Genomic DNA, 18,071 nt, shown 5'->3' on the forward strand with positions numbered 1-18,071 from the left:
CTTTTAGTCTTTATTCTCTCCACTAATAGCGTTCCGTTGTATTTTTACATGAAATAAAGCGTGGGAAAAATCTCTCGTCTCTAACCTTGAGCATATTTTAAAGAGCGGGTTTTACTGAACCACTACATTCCTAAACATGGGATGGCATTTATAGTCATTCTCAAGTTTGACGTTGGTAGTAGCAATTTTTTTTAAACATGTCATGATCATTTTCGAGCTTAGCCGAGCTAGAGCCGAGCCAAGACCCAGCTTGGCTCGAGTCGAGCCGAGCCGCCGTTTTTTTGACTCGAGCCGAGCCGAGCTTTTAAAATGCTCGCTCAGCTCGGCTCGTGAACAGTCCTAGTTAGATTGTGTGGACAACAAAATTAATTATGAGATTTTAACATTGTTGTTTTTTTAGTAAAACAAAACTTCTTGGCGATGCTAATTCACAGTTTTATTATACCAAAAGAGGAATATTTATACTCCTTCGTAACCTTTAATTTTTTTTAACCTTTGCTTTTTATCCTCTACGTCTTTGGCATGATTGTTTAATAAAGGTCTTCTAAAATATTCTAAAACATTTTTTACTATCCGCGACCTCGGTTTCACCGCTCTACGTCTATGCCTAGCCCTAATATTCTAGCAGTCGACGGAGTCACCAGGCTTAACTTATTTTTATTTTACGATACTAAAAGTGCTCCCAAGTGAGAAAACACGGCGAACTAATTTAGTTGAAAAAATATTCTCGCTTCGCGATAGTCACGGGCCTATATATCTCGAAGGCTCCGCTCTCTCTCTCTTGGAGCTCACTCAGCACAGCTCGGGCCGTTCTTATTTACTTTCGTTCTCTTTCCTACTATCTCTGCAACCCTTTTTCAACAAGCGATTGTAGAGGCGACAGTATAGTATCAGGCTGGTGTGCCGTAGATCTCGGGTTCGATTCCCGGTGGTGGTAGAGAAGAAAATAAATATTATGAATTTAAAAATCGTTGACAAGAAAAGTATGGAGCCAGCGCCACCTAGAAGTCCTTACGAAGTGCTATTTCAAAATAACGAACGAAACATCTTCTACATAATCATCTTCTTCTTCTACACATCAGGTCAAGCTAATCGTATGTGGCTAAAAAGGAGAGTGAAGGGTGGATAGAAACCTTCCGTAGAGCGTAGTATCAATATCTCTCTAGCATCTCGCGTCTGCTTTACGACAGTATCTTGAATTCCTCTCTGAAAGCAAATATCGGCTCCTGCGGCGCACCTAACATGCTGTCCAATGTTCTACACACCAACTTTACCTTTCCAAATGTAGGAACCAATCAGAGCTTATCCACGAAGGCTGAGATAAAATATAGACTTTTTGTGCTTAGCGGTCCACGTAATTCCATCCCGCGAGTATGGTAGCATTTAGTGGCTTTTGCTTGAACTAATCCACATCCGAGATTTGCTTGAAACGGAAACAGTTACTTTTGTCTCGTTAATGCAGAGAACATGCAATATCTTTCAGGAAAATTTGGCATTTTCACCATTAGTTCCAAACACGTGTAATAGTTAACCCATATTATTGTTAGAAACTAGTCTAGTTTTAATTAGCTCCACTTCTCGCTCAACCTAACCAACTTAGCATCTTATTTTATTTAAACTATCAAAAAGATTTATAATATTTTATCTAAAATTGTTTTAAAAAATTTATAGCTCATAACAAAATGACAAGTATTACGTCTATGTTCCGTGAACGCAGTTTTTTGTATAGTAAATAAACAAAAATTTCATTCATTAACAAATGTACAAAATGAGATTCTACGTATCTTCTCTTCCCGTACAAAAATTTTAAGCTGTAATTCATGTGCATACGCGCTTTTTATCGCTACCACGCTGTAATAGGTATACATAAAGGCTACATTTTCTGCAGCTCGAAAAACGCGAAATTTTCACAGCAATTCCAGAACTGCAAATTGTCTGCCGTTTCTACATTTTCTGTTTGTTAACTGTTAATCGTCTGTACTGGAAGAAATATACAGCGCGATTCTGCAAACGCGATGCAAAAGTAGAATTAACAACTGCTAGTTTAAAACCGTAATTTGACCACATTTATAGACATGTCACAGATCTGTTAATGTGATGGAAAAGTAGAAATCCAGCTGCCAATTTAAAACTGCAATTTGACTATATTTATTGACATTTTACAGGTTTGCAAAATTGATGAAAAAGTAGAAATACCAGCTGCTAGTTTAAAACTGCAACTTGACCGCATTTATAGACATATTACAGGCCTGCAAATGAGATGGAAAAGTAGAACTCCACCTGCCAGTTTAAAACTGTAACTTGAGCACATTTACAGACATTTTGCAGCTATTCAAAAGTAGAAATCCGTCTGCCAGCTATTACAAAACTGTAATTGTACATATTTCAAAGGGTTATAGAAAAGAATTTTATTTAATAAGGGTGGTTCGATAGCTGCGGAAATTGTCTAGACATTAAACCGGAGATACTTCTGTTTAATCGCTTTGATTTTTTTCTACTTATGCAACGATTTTGCAGAAATGAAAATAAAATTCTATTCTATCTATTACGTACAATTACAGTTTTAAACTAACTGGCAGACTGATTTCCACTTTTGAATACCTGCAATCAGGGCCGGAAATAAGAAAAATTTCTTATAGGACATGTGTCCAGTGACCCCCTGTTTGACTGGAAAATTTATAGGACATTGTCCACTGGAATGTGCAAAAATAGTGTCGCATCTCCATAGTCAAGCTATCAAAACTTGGGAAAATTTATTGGTCAATATGTCCAGTGACCCCCTTAGTTTTAAACAAAATTATGGGACATTTTAAAATTTTATTGGACAATGTCCAGTGTCCTGTGCTTATTTCCGGCCCTGCCTGCAATATGTCTATAAATGTGGTCGAATTTCAGTTTTAAATTGGCAGCTGGGTTTCTACTGTTCCATCACATTTGCAGGCCTGTAACATGTCTATAAATGTGGTCAAGTTGCAGTTTTAATCTAGCAGCTGGTATTTCTACTTTTTCATCACTTTTGCAGACCTGTCACATGTCTATAAATATAGTCTAATTGCAGTTTTAAATTGACAGCTGGATTTCTACTTTTCCATCACTTTTGCGGACCTGTAACGTGCCTATAAACGTGGTCAAATTGCAGTTTTAAATTGGCAGCTGGATTTCTACTTTTAAATCACATTTGCAGACATGTAACATATCTATAAATGTGGTCGAGTTGCAGGTTTAAATTGGCAGCTGGATTTCTACTTTTCCATCACGTTTTCAGACCTGTAACATGCCTATAAATGTGGTCAAATTGCAATTTTAATTTGGCAGCTGGATTTCTACTTTTTCATCGCTTTTGCAGAATGGCGCTGCATATTTCTGCCAGTATAGAAAATTAACAGTTAACAAACAGAAAATGTTGAAACGGCAGATAATTTGCAGTTCAGGAATTCCTGTGACAATTTCGCGTTTATCTGCCTCAGAAACTGTAGCCTTAATGTATACATATTTCAGCGTGGTAGCTATAAAAAAGCGTGTATGCAGATAAATTACAGCTTAAAATTTTTGTATGAGAAGACTCTAATTTCAACTGATTTGGAAATTTCCTAGATATTAAACAGAAGTGCAAGTTGGGAATCCTAAATAAGCCTCTTCGAGTTGAGACGCAATTCAGAATCTTTCTTAAATATTTAATTAAATATAATTGATATTTATTAATTTGATCATCATTAATTTACATTAATTCTAGTTAAATCGTTTTAAGAAACTTCATTCCTAAAAGCAGGAGCAGATGACAAAGGAGTCTCGGACGCTAGCTTCCACAATATAGAGGGCAATGGGACCCGCGTACGTCACAGCTGTAGCGGTATCGTTTGCCATAGAGGCGCTATCAGACATTATAGCAGACGATGCTTTTGGTGGATTATATCTGGCACCAAAGTCTGCTGGGAATTTATTTTTGTAATAACGGACTAACGGGTGGCTACTTACCCGATCGCGACATAAATATACACAATATAATTACATTATTCAAACAGCTGTAATCGTTGGTATTAAGATAAAAGATAAGACTACATTTTGTGACCTTAAGGGTAGGAATTAATTGACGGCTACAAGAGGTTGGAAACGAAATCACTGTCTCTTACTTTTTGGGTTTTAAAAAATACGTGAGTGATTTCTTTTCCCAACCTCTTGTAGCTATCATTTAATTCAAGAAGAAATTTAGAAAAATTTGGCACTGAAACACATTTTAGTTTTTTAATAGTGTACATACGTTACCCGCTGGGCTTTTCATTATCAATTTTAGTCTAAAAAAAAAGATTAAAAAGTCGTTGAAATCCATTTTTTAACTCTAATACTCGTTAAGCCTAGGCTAATTATAAGCAGACGATACGTATTTTTAAAGAGAGGCTCCAGACGCGATTTCCCAGATCTCCTTTCGAGACTCTGCAGCAACGCTATTGGTATGAAAATAATGCTCAAATTTCCTACGAGAGGTGGCACTGGCGTAATGATTTTGGTTAATAACCGTGACGTTCGCCGATCCCATTGCCCTCTACATTATGGAAGCTAGCGTCCGAGACTCCTTTGTCATCTGCTCCTGCTAAAAGCGTTTTAAGCATAGCTATTGTTGACGTTAGAACTCAAGCGTAAGCCTTTCACAATGTTTGGAAATTTATGGTATATAAGGCGATCGACTGATTCACAATAATTGATAAGAAAACCCGCAATTGCCTGAATATTTGGTGGAAGCCTTGCCATTTAGAAGCTTAACGTTTCTCGTAACCCTAGGCGATCGCCGTGTACATCTTAACCCTAACGAGGGTAGTGGAGTAGAAACCAAAGTATCTTTCTGCGAACACGTTGGCTCCGATTTTCCAACTGCGAACGCGGTGACAGACACACAAACACACATATAATGTTATACCTCTCCGTGACGTCATCGTCACTCGGAGAGGTAAAAATTAATTTTTTAAAAATGAAATTCCAAAATTTCAACACTAAAGAATATCAGAAACGAGCCAGAAATGACCCTGCAAAGTATCTGTAACGCGCTTGCAATGATCCTGCAAAGTATCTGAAACGCTCCTGCAATTATCCTACAAAGTATCTGAAAAACGTGTGCAATTATCCTACAAAGTATCTGAAACGCACCTGCAATGATCCTACAAAGTATCTGAATCGTGCCTGCAATTATTCTACAAAGTATCTGAAACGCGCCCGCAATGACCCAGCAAAGTATCTGAAACGCGCCTGCAATGACCCTGCAAAGTATCTGAAACGAGGCTGCAATGACCCTGAAAAGTATCTGAACGTGCCTGCAATTATCATGCAAAGTATCTGAAACGCAGCTGCGATGATGATGCAAAGTATCTGAAACGCGCCTGCAATTATTCTACAAAGTATCTGAAACGCGCCCGCAATGACCCTGCAAAGTATCTGAAACCCGCCTGCAATGACCCTGCAAAGTATCTGAACGTGCCTGCAATTATCCTACAAAGTATCTGAAACGCGCCTAAAATTATCCTACGAAGTGACTGAACATCGCCTTTTAGGATCCTGCAAAGTATCTGAATCGCGCCTGCAATGATCCTGCAAAGTATCTGAAACGCACCTGCAATGATCTTGCAAAGTATCTGAAACGCACCTGCATTTATCCTACAATTATCCTACAAAGTATCTGAAACGCGCCTGCAATTATCCTACAAAGTGACTGAAACGCGCCATTTATGATCCTGCAATGTATCTGAATCGCGCCTGCAATGATCCTGCAATGTATCTGAAACGCACCTGCAATTATCCTATAAAGTATCTGAAACGCGGCTGCAATGACACTGCAAAGTATCTGAAACGCGGCTGCAATGACACTGCAAAGTATCTGAAGCGCGGCTGCAATGACTTTGCAAAGTCGCGCCTGCAATGATCCTGCAAAGTATCTGAAACGCGCCTGCAATTATCCTACAAAGTATCTGAAAAACGTGTGCAATTATCCTACAAAGCATCTGAAACGCACCTGCAATGATCCTACAAAGTATCTGAATCGTGCCTGCAATTATTCTACAAAGTACACACAGAATAAAAATGCTGTAAAATAAACACTATGGTAATGGCAATAGCGTATGCCATCAAGATGATGTTAATTTAATTGCTTATCCTCCCTGTTTTTAATACCGTCAACAATACTGTTTTTCTAAACAGTGGAACTAACAGTTTTAAGTATTAATTGTTCGTGTATTCAGGGGCGTTTGTAGCTTTTAAAATAACCGCTTCAGTGGTTGTTTCAAAGACAGTCTTAACCGTTGATTATATTGTAGGGGTGAATAAAAAAACCAACACTATATGCTGTTTTACTACCAATAAATCACAGTTACATAAAATTTCTGCTGCTGTAAAACTAACAGCAAAATATGTGGTTTTAAACTCACTAAGCACTGTGGATTAAAACGTGGTTTACTGTGAAAATAAAAACACACTATGGTACACTAAAAAATAGGGTTGCTGTAAAAATAACAGCTCTTAGAACAGTTTTAAATCCCGGAGCTTATTTTGATGAAGACGCTCTTTGCTGTTAAACTAAAAGCACTCAAACCTTTATTAAAAACATTAAGCTCTGTTGGTTAAGATGCAACTTGTCATTTATATAAGACGACTAGGTGTTTTTAACGGGCTGTCCATTAGGGTAAATTTATACTGGTTGCTGTTATACATTCTTAGAAAATGCGGTGTGCTTTAACATCTTTAAAAGTAGTTTATATGGGTCCAAATTTGACACCATTACTGGTGTTCATTTACACCCCAGAAAGGGTTTATTAAAACTTATTTGAGCAATTAGTGTCAAAGATAAGAATAAAATGGTGCAACACTTCACTTTTTTAACTCTGATATCGAACTAAAAGTTAATTTTTACTCCCATATGAGTGTTGCGCAATTCCTTAAAGGGTGCAGCATAACACCTTTCCGAGTTTAAATAACGCTTTCAGAGTGTCGTATGACACCTTCCTGGCTGATTTATCAGCAAATAGCACTATGTGATTAGCAAGGTTCAACCTTGAGAGGACATACGAGGACAGTTCTAACAAGCAAGGGTAGTTCTCGCATCAATATGAAACTACCTAAAAAGTTGGTCACTTGATCGACTTAAAATCCAGCATGAAACTGCATGGTAAGTTGGTAATTTTCATCGACTTAATAACTTCTGAAAAAGGCAGAAAGTTATAAATTAGTATAAATGCATCGGGTATTAAATTGGTTTTGGAGGCCCTAATATCCCAGCAGTAGATACAGACGTATTCGTCAAATTTAAATATCTCTTTTCACGAAGAGTTTTTCGAGCACCAGAAACACGTTTGACCTAATCTACTCTACCATATTTAAAAAAAAGAAAATCCATGGAAGTGCGAGAACTTGGAACAGTTTGATACTAACGACGTTTTTGAAGCTGAAATTTCTCTAACTGTAACTAAAGTCGACGATTTAGAAGTTAGTGTTCGGATTATTTTGAGGGTTCTAACTTTGAAATTTGGGGGCGCTATAGCCCCCATAAAAGGCCTAGCGACGCCACTCCAAGAGTGTCGCATAACGCTTTTAAGAGTGTCGCATAACGCTTTTAAGAATGTCGCCTAACACGTTTCAGAGTGTCGCCTAACACGTTTTACACATTTTCGGTCAATAGAGTAATGTCAGTTCTACGTATGCAAACGTCATACCCTTCTATCTCTTAGCTCAAAGTCATCCCCCTACCAGGCACGTATAGTATCCCCTCTTACAAAAGCGCGCCTAGAGGGAGGGATACACCGTCTACTCCCCTCTCTACCGACACTACTCTATTTTAGAAATAAGTAGGTTGAAATTATAATGAAGAAGAGAAATTGCAAAGTTAAAAAATTGGTTTTAAAATTAGCGATTCACTGACTTTCCAAAATATTTTTATTTTCATATGGGTCCTTTCATAATAAACGCGGACCTTTTCCAAAAGGCTTAGCATGGTTAGGTAAGATTAGGTTATATTGCTTCAAGGTTTAAATTAAAGCGCTTCAAGGTTTAAAATAAAGTGCTTCAAGGTTTAAAATAAAGTGCTTCAAGGTTTAAAATAAAGTGCTTCAAGGTTTAAAATAAAGTGCTTCAAGGTTTAAAGTAAAGTACTTAATGTTCAATTTATAGTATGCAAAACTTTAATTTACGGTGGATTATACAGTAAAATATACGTTAAATTTATACTTAATAGTGTAACTATCTGTGTTTTTAATTTTACACTACTGTATTCTTCACGGCAGAATACTTTTTCCCCGGAAAACAGCAACGTTCTATTAATAATAACATATCCTGCACTTCCGTTTGAGAAATAAAAACTAGCTGTTTTTTCCACAGTCGTTAACATAAAAAAGAACAATGTTTTGCTGTATATTTAAAATTAAGGTAATGTAATTTCAAAAAACAGCGACTACCTGTATATATTAAGGCTTGTTAGAGGTTTTTCTGGATAACAGCATTAAACAATCAAAAAAATGGTGAAAACTATTGTTTCTTTGACATTAGTTTCTCAGTCTGCAAACGCGATGCAAAAGTAGAATTAACAACTGCTAGTTTAAAACCGTAATTTGACCACATTTATAGACATGTCACAGATCTGTAAATGTGATGAAAAGTAGAAATCCAGCTGCCAATTTAAAACTGCAATTTGACTATATTTATTGACATTTTACAGGTCTGCAAAATTGATGAAAAAGTAGAAATACCAGCTGCTAGTTTAAAACTGCAACTTGACCGCATTTATAGACATATTACAGGCCTGCAAATGAGATGGAAAAGTAGAACTCCACCTGCCAGTTTAAAACTGTAACTTGAGCACATTTACAGACATTTTGCAGCTATTCAAAAGTAGAAATCCGTCTGCCAGCTATTACAAAACTGTAATTGTACATATTTCAAAGGGTTATAGAAAAGAATTTTATTTAATAAGGGTGGTTCGATAGCTGCGGAAATTGTCTAGACATTAAACCGGAGATACTTCTGTTTAATCGCTTTGATTTTTTTCTACTTATGCAACGATTTTGCAGAAATGAAAATAAAATTCTATTCTATCTATTACGTACAATTACAGTTTTAAACTAACTGGCAGACTGATTTCCACTTTTGAATACCTGCAATCAGGGCCGGAAATAAGAAAAATTTCTTATAGGACATGTGTCCAGTGACCCCCTGTTTGACTGGAAAATTTATAGGACATTGTCCACTGGAATGTGCAAAAATAGTGTCGCATCTCCATAGTCAAGCTATCAAAACTTGGGAAAATTTATTGGTCAAAATGTCCAGTGACCCCCTTAGTTTTAAACAAAATTATGGGACATTTTAAAATTTTATTGGACAATGTCCAGTGTCCTGTGCTTATTTCCGGCCCTGCCTGCAATATGTCTATAAATGTGGTCGAATTTCAGTTTTAAATTGGCAGCTGGGTTTCTACTGTTCCATCACATTTGCAGGCCTGTAACATGTCTATAAATGTGGTCAAGTTGCAGTTTTAATCTAGCAGCTGGTATTTCTACTTTTTCATCACTTTTGCAGACCTGTCACATGTCTATAAATATAGTCTAATTGCAGTTTTAAATTGACAGCTGGATTTCTACTTTTCCATCACTTTTGCGGACCTGTAACGTGCCTATAAACGTGGTCAAATTGCAGTTTTAAATTGGCAGCTGGATTTCTACTTTTAAATCACATTTGCAGACATGTAACATATCTATAAATGTGGTCGAGTTGCAGGTTTAAATTGGCAGCTGGATTTCTACTTTTCCATCACGTTTTCAGACCTGTAACATGCCTATAAATGTGGTCAAATTGCAATTTTAATTTGGCAGCTGGATTTCTACTTTTTCATCGCTTTTGCAGAATGGCGCTGCATATTTCTGCCAGTATAGAAAATTAACAGTTAACAAACAGAAAATGTTGAAACGGCAGATAATTTGCAGTTCAGGAATTCCTGTGACAATTTCGCGTTTATCTGCCTCAGAAACTGTAGCCTTAATGTATACATATTTCAGCGTGGTAGCTATAAAAAAGCGTGTATGCAGATAAATTACAGCTTAAAATTTTTGTATGAGAAGACTCTAATTTCAACTGATTTGGAAATTTCCTAGATATTAAACAGAAGTGCAAGTTGGGAATCCTAAATAAGCCTCTTCGAGTTGAGACGCAATTCAGAATCTTTCTTAAATATTTAATTAAATATAATTGATATTTATTAATTTGATCATCATTAATTTACATTAATTCTAGTTAAATCGTTTTAAGAAACTTCATTCCTAAAAGCGTTTTAAGCATAGCTATTGTTGACGTTAGAACTCAAGCGTAAGCCTTTCACAATGTTTGGAAATTTATGGTATATAAGGCGATCGACTGATTCACAATAATTGATAAGAAAACCCGCAATTGCCTGAATATTTGGTGGAAGCCTTGCCATTTAGAAGCTTAACGTTTCTCGTAACCCTAGGCGATCGCCGTGTACATCTTAACCCTAACGAGGGTAGTGGAGTAGAAACCAAAGTATCTTTCTGCGAACACGTTGGCTCCGATTTTCCAACTGCGAACGCGGTGACAGACACACAAACACACATATAATGTTATACCTCTCCGTGACGTCATCGTCACTCGGAGAGGTAAAAATTAATTTTTTAAAAATGAAATTCCAAAATTTCAACACTAAAGAATATCAGAAACGAGCCAGAAATGACCCTGCAAAGTATCTGTAACGCGCTTGCAATGATCCTGCAAAGTATCTGAAACGCTCCTGCAATTATCCTACAAAGTATCTGAAAAACGTGTGCAATTATCCTACAAAGTATCTGAAACGCACCTGCAATGATCCTACAAAGTATCTGAATCGTGCCTGCAATTATTCTACAAAGTATCTGAAACGCGCCCGCAATGACCCTGCAAAGTATCTGAAACGCGCCTGCAATGACCCTGCAAAGTATCTGAAACGAGGCTGCAATGACCCTGAAAAGTATCTGAACGTGCCTGCAATTATCATGCAAAGTATCTGAAACGCAGCTGCGATGATGATGCAAAGTATCTGAAACGCGCCTGCAATTATTCTACAAAGTATCTGAAACGCGCCCGCAATGACCCTGCAAAGTATCTGAAACCCGCCTGCAATGACCCTGCAAAGTATCTGAACGTGCCTGCAATTATCCTACAAAGTATCTGAAACGCGCCTAAAATTATCCTACGAAGTGACTGAACAGCGCCTTTTAGGATCCTGCAAAGTATCTGAATCGCGCCTGCAATGATCCTGCAAAGTATCTGAAACGCACCTGCAATGATCTTGCAAAGTATCTGAAACGCACCTGCATTTATCCTACAATTATCCTACAAAGTATCTGAAACGCGCCTGCAATTATCCTACAAAGTGACTGAAACGCGCCATTTATGATCCTGCAATGTATCTGAATCGCGCCTGCAATGATCCTGCAATGTATCTGAAACGCACCTGCAATTATCCTATAAAGTATCTGAAACGCGGCTGCAATGACACTGCAAAGTATCTGAAACGCGGCTGCAATGACACTGCAAAGTATCTGAAGCGCGGCTGCAATGACTTTGCAAAGTCGCGCCTGCAATGATCCTGCAAAGTATCTGAAACGCGCCTGCAATTATCCTACAAAGTATCTGAAAAACGTGTGCAATTATCCTACAAAGTATCTGAAACGCACCTGCAATGATCCTACAAAGTATCTGAATCGTGCCTGCAATTATTCTACAAAGTACACACAGAATAAAAATGCTGTAAAATAAACACTATGGTAATGGCAATAGCGTATGCCATCAAGATGATGTTAATTTAATTGCTTATCCTCCCTGTTTTTAATACCGTCAACAATACTGTTTTTCTAAACAGTGGAACTAACAGTTTTAAGTATTAATTGTTCGTGTATTCAGGGGCGTTTGTAGCTTTTAAAATAACCGCTTCAGTGGTTGTTTCAAAGACAGTCTTAACCGTTGATTATATTGTAGGGGTGAATAAAAAAACCAACACTATATGCTGTTTTACTACCAATAAATCACAGTTACATAAAATTTCTGCTGCTGTAAAACTAACAGCAAAATATGTGGTTTTAAACTCACTAAGCACTGTGGATTAAAACGTGGTTTACTGTGAAAATAAAAACACACTATGGTACACTAAAAAATAGGGTTGCTGTAAAAATAACAGCTCTTAGAACAGTTTTAAATCCCGGAGCTTATTTTGATGAAGACGCTCTTTGCTGTTAAACTAAAAGCACTCAAACCTTTATTAAAAACATTAAGCTCTGTTGGTTAAGATGCAACTTGTCATTTATATAAGACGACTAGGTGTTTTTAACGGGCTGTCCATTAGGGTAAATTTATACTGGTTGCTGTTATACATTCTTAGAAAATGCGGTGTGCTTTAACATCTTTAAAAGTAGTTTATATGGGTCCAAATTTGACACCATTACTGGTGTTCATTTACACCCCAGAAAGGGTTTATTAAAACTTATTTGAGCAATTAGTGTCAAAGATAAGAATAAAATGGTGCAACACTTCACTTTTTTAACTCTGATATCGAACTAAAAGTTAATTTTTACTCCCATATGAGTGTTGCGCAATTCCTTAAAGGGTGCAGCATAACACCTTTCCGAGTTTAAATAACGCTTTCAGAGTGTCGTATGACACCTTCCTGGCTGATTTATCAGCAAATAGCACTATGTGATTAGCAAGGTTCAACCTTGAGAGGACATACGAGGACAGTTCTAACAAGCAAGGGTAGTTCTCGCATCAATATGAAACTACCTAAAAAGTTGGTCACTTGATCGACTTAAAATCCAGCATGAAACTGCATGGTAAGTTGGTAATTTTCATCGACTTAATAACTTCTGAAAAAGGCAGAAAGTTATAAATTAGTATAAATGCATCGGGTATTAAATTGGTTTTGGAGGCCCTAATATCCCAGCAGTAGATACAGACGTATTCGTCAAATTTAAATATCTCTTTTCACGAAGAGTTTTTCGAGCACCAGAAACACGTTTGACCTAATCTACTCTACCATATTTAAAAAAAAGAAAATCCATGGAAGTGCGAGAACTTGGAACAGTTTGATACTAACGACGTTTTTGAAGCTGAAATTTCTCTAACTGTAACTAAAGTCGACGATTTAGAAGTTAGTGTTCGGATTATTTTGAGGGTTCTAACTTTGAAATTTGGGGGCGCTATAGCCCCCATAAAAGGCCTAGCGACGCCACTCCAAGAGTGTCGCATAACGCTTTTAAGAGTGTCGCATAACGCTTTTAAGAATGTCGCCTAACACGTTTCAGAGTGTCGCCTAACACGTTTTACACATTTTCGGTCAATAGAGTAATGTCAGTTCTACGTATGCAAACGTCATACCCTTCTATCTCTTAGCTCAAAGTCATCCCCCTACCAGGCACGTATAGTATCCCCTCTTACAAAAGCGCGCCTAGAGGGAGGGATACACCGTCTACTCCCCTCTCTACCGACACTACTCTATTTTAGAAATAAGTAGGTTGAAATTATAATGAAGAAGAGAAATTGCAAAGTTAAAAAATTGGTTTTAAAATTAGCGATTCACTGACTTTCCAAAATATTTTTATTTTCATATGGGTCCTTTCATAATAAACGCGGACCTTTTCCAAAAGGCTTAGCATGGTTAGGTAAGATTAGGTTATATTGCTTCAAGGTTTAAATTAAAGCGCTTCAAGGTTTAAAATAAAGTGCTTCAAGGTTTAAAATAAAGTGCTTCAAGGTTTAAAATAAAGTGCTTCAAGGTTTAAAATAAAGTGCTTCAAGGTTTAAAGTAAAGTACTTAATGTTCAATTTATAGTATGCAAAACTTTAATTTACGGTGGATTATACAGTAAAATATACGTTAAATTTATACTTAATAGTGTAACTATCTGTGTTTTTAATTTTACACTACTGTATTCTTCACGGCAGAATACTTTTTCCCCGGAAAACAGCAACGTTCTATTAATAATAACATATCCTGCACTTCCGTTTGAGAAATAAAAACTAGCTGTTTTTTCCACAGTCGTTAACATAAAAAAGAACAATGTTTTGCTGTATATTTAAAATTAAGGTAATGTAATTTCAAAAAACAGCGACTACCTGTATATATTAAGGCTTGTTAGAGGTTTTTCTGGATAACAGCATTAAACAATCAAAAAAATGGTGAAAACTATTGTTTCTTTGACATTAGTTTCTCAGTGTGTATCTGAAACGCGCCCGCAATGACCCTGCAAAGTATCTGAAACGCGCCTGCAATGACCCTGCAAAGTATCTGAAACGAGGCTGCAATGACCCTGAAAAGTATCTGAACGTGCCTGCAATTATCATGCAAAGTATCTGAAACGCAGCTGCGATGATGATGCAAAGTATCTGAACGTGCCTGCAATTATCCTACAAAGTATCTGAAACGCGCCTAAAATTATCCTACGAAGTGACTGAACAGCGCCTTTTAGGATCCTGCAAAGTATCTGAAACGCACCTGCAATGATCTTGCAAAGTATCTGAAACGCACCTGCATTTATCCTACAGTTATCCTACAAAGTATCTGAAACGCGCCTGCAATTATCCTACAAAGTGACTGAAACGCGCCATTTATGATCCTGCAATGTATCTGAATCGCGCCTGCAATGATCCTGCAATGTATCTGAACCGCACCTGCAATTATCCTATAAAGTATCTGAAACGCGGCTGCAATGACACTGCAAAGTGTCTGAAACGCGGCTGCAATGACCCTGAAAAGTATCTGAAACGCGGCTGCAATGACACTGCAAAGTCGCGCCTGCAATGATCCTACAAAGTATCTGAAACGCACCTGCAATTATCCTATAAAGTATCTGAAACGCACCTGTAATTATACTACAAAGTATCTGAAACGCACCTGCAATTATCCTATAAAGTCTCTGAAACGCACCTGTAATTATACTACAAAGTATCTGAAACGCGCCTGCAATGACCCTGCAAAGTATCTGAAACGCGCCTTTTATGATCCTGTAAAGCATCTGAAACGCGCCTTTTATGATCCTGCAAAGTATCTGAATCGCGCCTGCAATTATCCTACAAAGTATCTGAAACGCGCCTTTTATGATCCTGCAAATATCTGAATCGCGCCTGCAATTATCCTACAAAGTATCTGAATCGCGCCTGCAATTATCCAACAAAGTATCTGAATCGCGCCTTTAAATATCTTACAAAGTATCTGAAACACGCATGCAGTTATCCTGCAAAGCATCTGAATCACGCCTGAAATTATCCTACAAAGTATCTGAAACGCGCCTGCAATTATCCTAAAAAGTATCTGAACCGCACCTGCAATTATCCTACCAAGTATCTGAATCGCGCCTGCAAATATCTTACAAAGTATCTGAAACACGCATGCAGTTATCCTGCAAAGCATCTGAATCGCGCCAGAAATTATCCTACAAAGTATCTGAAACGCGCCTGCAATTATCCTACAAAGTATCTGAAACGCGCCTGCAATTATCCTACAAAGTATCTGAAACGCACCTGCAATTATCCTGCAAAGTATCTGAAACGTGTCTGCAATTATCCTACAAAGTATCTGAAACGCGCCTGCAATTATCCTTAAAAGTATATGAAGCGTGTCTGCAATTATCCTACAAAGTATCTGAAACGCGCCTGCAATTACCCTACAAAGTATCTGAAACGCGCCTACAATGATCCTACAAAGTATCTCAAATGCACCTGCAATGATCCTACAAACTTAGCTATTTCTGATTGTAACATGCATACAATATAACTGGAAGTTACCTGTAGTGAGCCACGAACAACTTGATTTCTAACGGGAATTGCTGTCTCACCTCTGTTTTCGACGTGTAAGGAAGCTATTTAAGACTCTAGAGTAGCTAAATTTTGTTTGTATATTAGCTGTACTGAGTTAGCCAGCGGAAGCTATTTTTTCTGCCAAAAAAAAGTGCTCTCTGGAATTCATCTAAATTTTCTCTGAAGTTGAACCTTTTTCAGGTATATTCCAGAATATTCCAGTATATTTGCAATATTTTGCAGATTCTGAATAAGCTACATAAAAGCAAAATGCAGCCATAAATGTTTGTACGGGTTACTATTCAGCATTCTTCGAACCATCGGTAAACTCTTTTGAATTCCCGCCCTTGGCACGATTTATCAGATGTTATATTGTCCATTTTAAGTGAGGAAGCAGTGTAAACTCACAGGTGTAGGGCAAACCTAATTGGCAGCCTTCAAGATAAATGTTTTTTCATCCGTACCGTTAGCAAACATGAACGGAAGATTTGGTAGACCACCGTAGGACTGACAACTCCGCTAGAACTATTCTGGCCATAAATGTTTTGAATAATCTAAATCAGTGCTTCCTAAACTGCACTCTGCGAAACAATAGTTGATATGTATAAATTAATATACTTTTCAACCAAGTGCTAAATTTAGTCATTAAATTGGACTTAGACACTTAAAGAAACATTGGAAGAGTCAAGGAATTTTGCAAAGGAAAATATGTAACAGCAGTCTGCACACAAGTCTAACATAACCACCTAGAGATGTGAAATTACGGTAATTTTTAAAAATGGCAATTTACCGGGTAAATTACCGAAAAATTACCGATTAAAATTTTGAAATTACAAAAATTATCGTAATTTATGGTATTTTATGTTTTAATAGGCTTATTACAGCGGTAATTTTGTAATTTACCGGTAAATAACCATTCTAAAATTACGGTAAGATATAAATCCGTAATTTACGCGGTATTTGGTAAATTACCGGTAGTTTAGGGACGGTAAATTGCCGACTCACATCTCTATATCCACCGGTCTAGATTACAGTAAATCACCTTTTCTTTTTGTCCTAGACAACCGTTTTCTTGCGGAACGCTGTTGTAACCCCAGTCTAGGTTTGAACGTAGATTTGCCAAGGTTAACAATGGTATCTCGGCTTGAACGTTTGGTTGTCCTCCGGCTTCAATTAGGAGAACTTTTATGTCATGGTCTTCGGATAACCTGCTGGCCACAGTAGCACCGGCTGATCCTGCACCAACTTAAATTAAAACGCTACGTTATATTCATTCTCGTTTTAAACTTTTCCAAATAAAACTTTTCATCAATTTGGTAATAGCGAATGCGTGTTGGATTGCCTATTTTTTAAATTCAACCATAATTACTTACCAACAACATAGTCGTAGTATTTCTCAAAGTTATCTACTACCCTTGGTGTAATATGTCGTTCTTTCCTTACATTGTAATACGAAATAGCTGAAATGATCGCTCCGACTAAAAGAGCAGAAGATGATGGCAAAAGCATCCTGATATTTCGATTTTGAACCTGCTGTTAGGAACCCTTTCTTACGGACTGCCAACTATCTATATGCGATGTTACCTTTAATATTTATTTTTTCAAGGTTAGATAACTTTTTACTTCAGATATCACTATCTCGATTTTTATTTTTAATCATAAGTAACAAATCAATCAGTATGTAGGGCACTAAATGATAAAAATTAGTGATGGTTTTTTTGTGTGTTTCCGAATAAGATATAATTTCTTTATAATAGAAACTTTCATAGAAGCGACCCTTTTTGTGAGACAAAAAATAAACCGTGAATTAATACGATTTTACAGCTATGTGTATAACATAAGACAATCCCTTCGTGAAGAAATGTAGCGTCATGTCAGTGTCAAGTGTCATACTTATTGCTCTTACGGTGTTTTTGATACAATAAGGTTAATAGAAATAAGTTTGGAATCCAAAATAAACCTCTCCGAGTCGAGACGCAATTAAGAGGTTTTTCTTAATTAAATATAATTGATATTAATTATTTTAATCGTCACTAATTTACCTTAATTCTAGTTAAATCGTTTTAAGAAACATTTTTTCTGAAATAATTTTAAACATAGCTATTGTTAACGTTTGAATTCGATCGTATGCCACTTTAACAATTTTTGGAAATTTATGATATTTATGGGGATTGATTCACAATTTTAGGAAAACCCGCAATTGTGATGACCTTTGTGGAAGCCCTGCCATTGGGAGACTAGACGTTTCTCGTAACCCTAGACTGTTG

At 37.0% G+C, this 18,071-nt stretch overlaps 1 protein-coding gene across 1 annotated transcript in view; it reads right to left on the reverse strand.

The window, feature by feature from the left end:
• Positions 1-17,313, reverse strand: part of LOC149702076 (glucose dehydrogenase [FAD, quinone]-like) — a 23,785-nt gene extending 6,472 nt beyond the window's left edge. The window contains exons 1-2 of the mRNA XM_089867279.1: positions 17,178-17,313; positions 16,847-17,040 (exon numbers count right to left, since the gene is read on the reverse strand). Of these exons, the coding sequence (XP_089723405.1) occupies positions 16,847-17,040; positions 17,178-17,313 (330 nt within the window). The remainder of the gene's footprint in view (positions 1-16,846; positions 17,041-17,177) is intronic.
• Between the last annotated feature and the right edge of the window lie 758 nt (positions 17,314-18,071).

The sequence above is a fragment of the Phalangium opilio genome, unplaced genomic scaffold, assembly GCF_054372755.1.
Source record: "Phalangium opilio isolate 3A_F unplaced genomic scaffold, DU_Popi_V2 ptg000019l_1, whole genome shotgun sequence".
Taxonomy (NCBI): Eukaryota; Metazoa; Arthropoda; class Arachnida; order Opiliones; family Phalangiidae; genus Phalangium; species Phalangium opilio.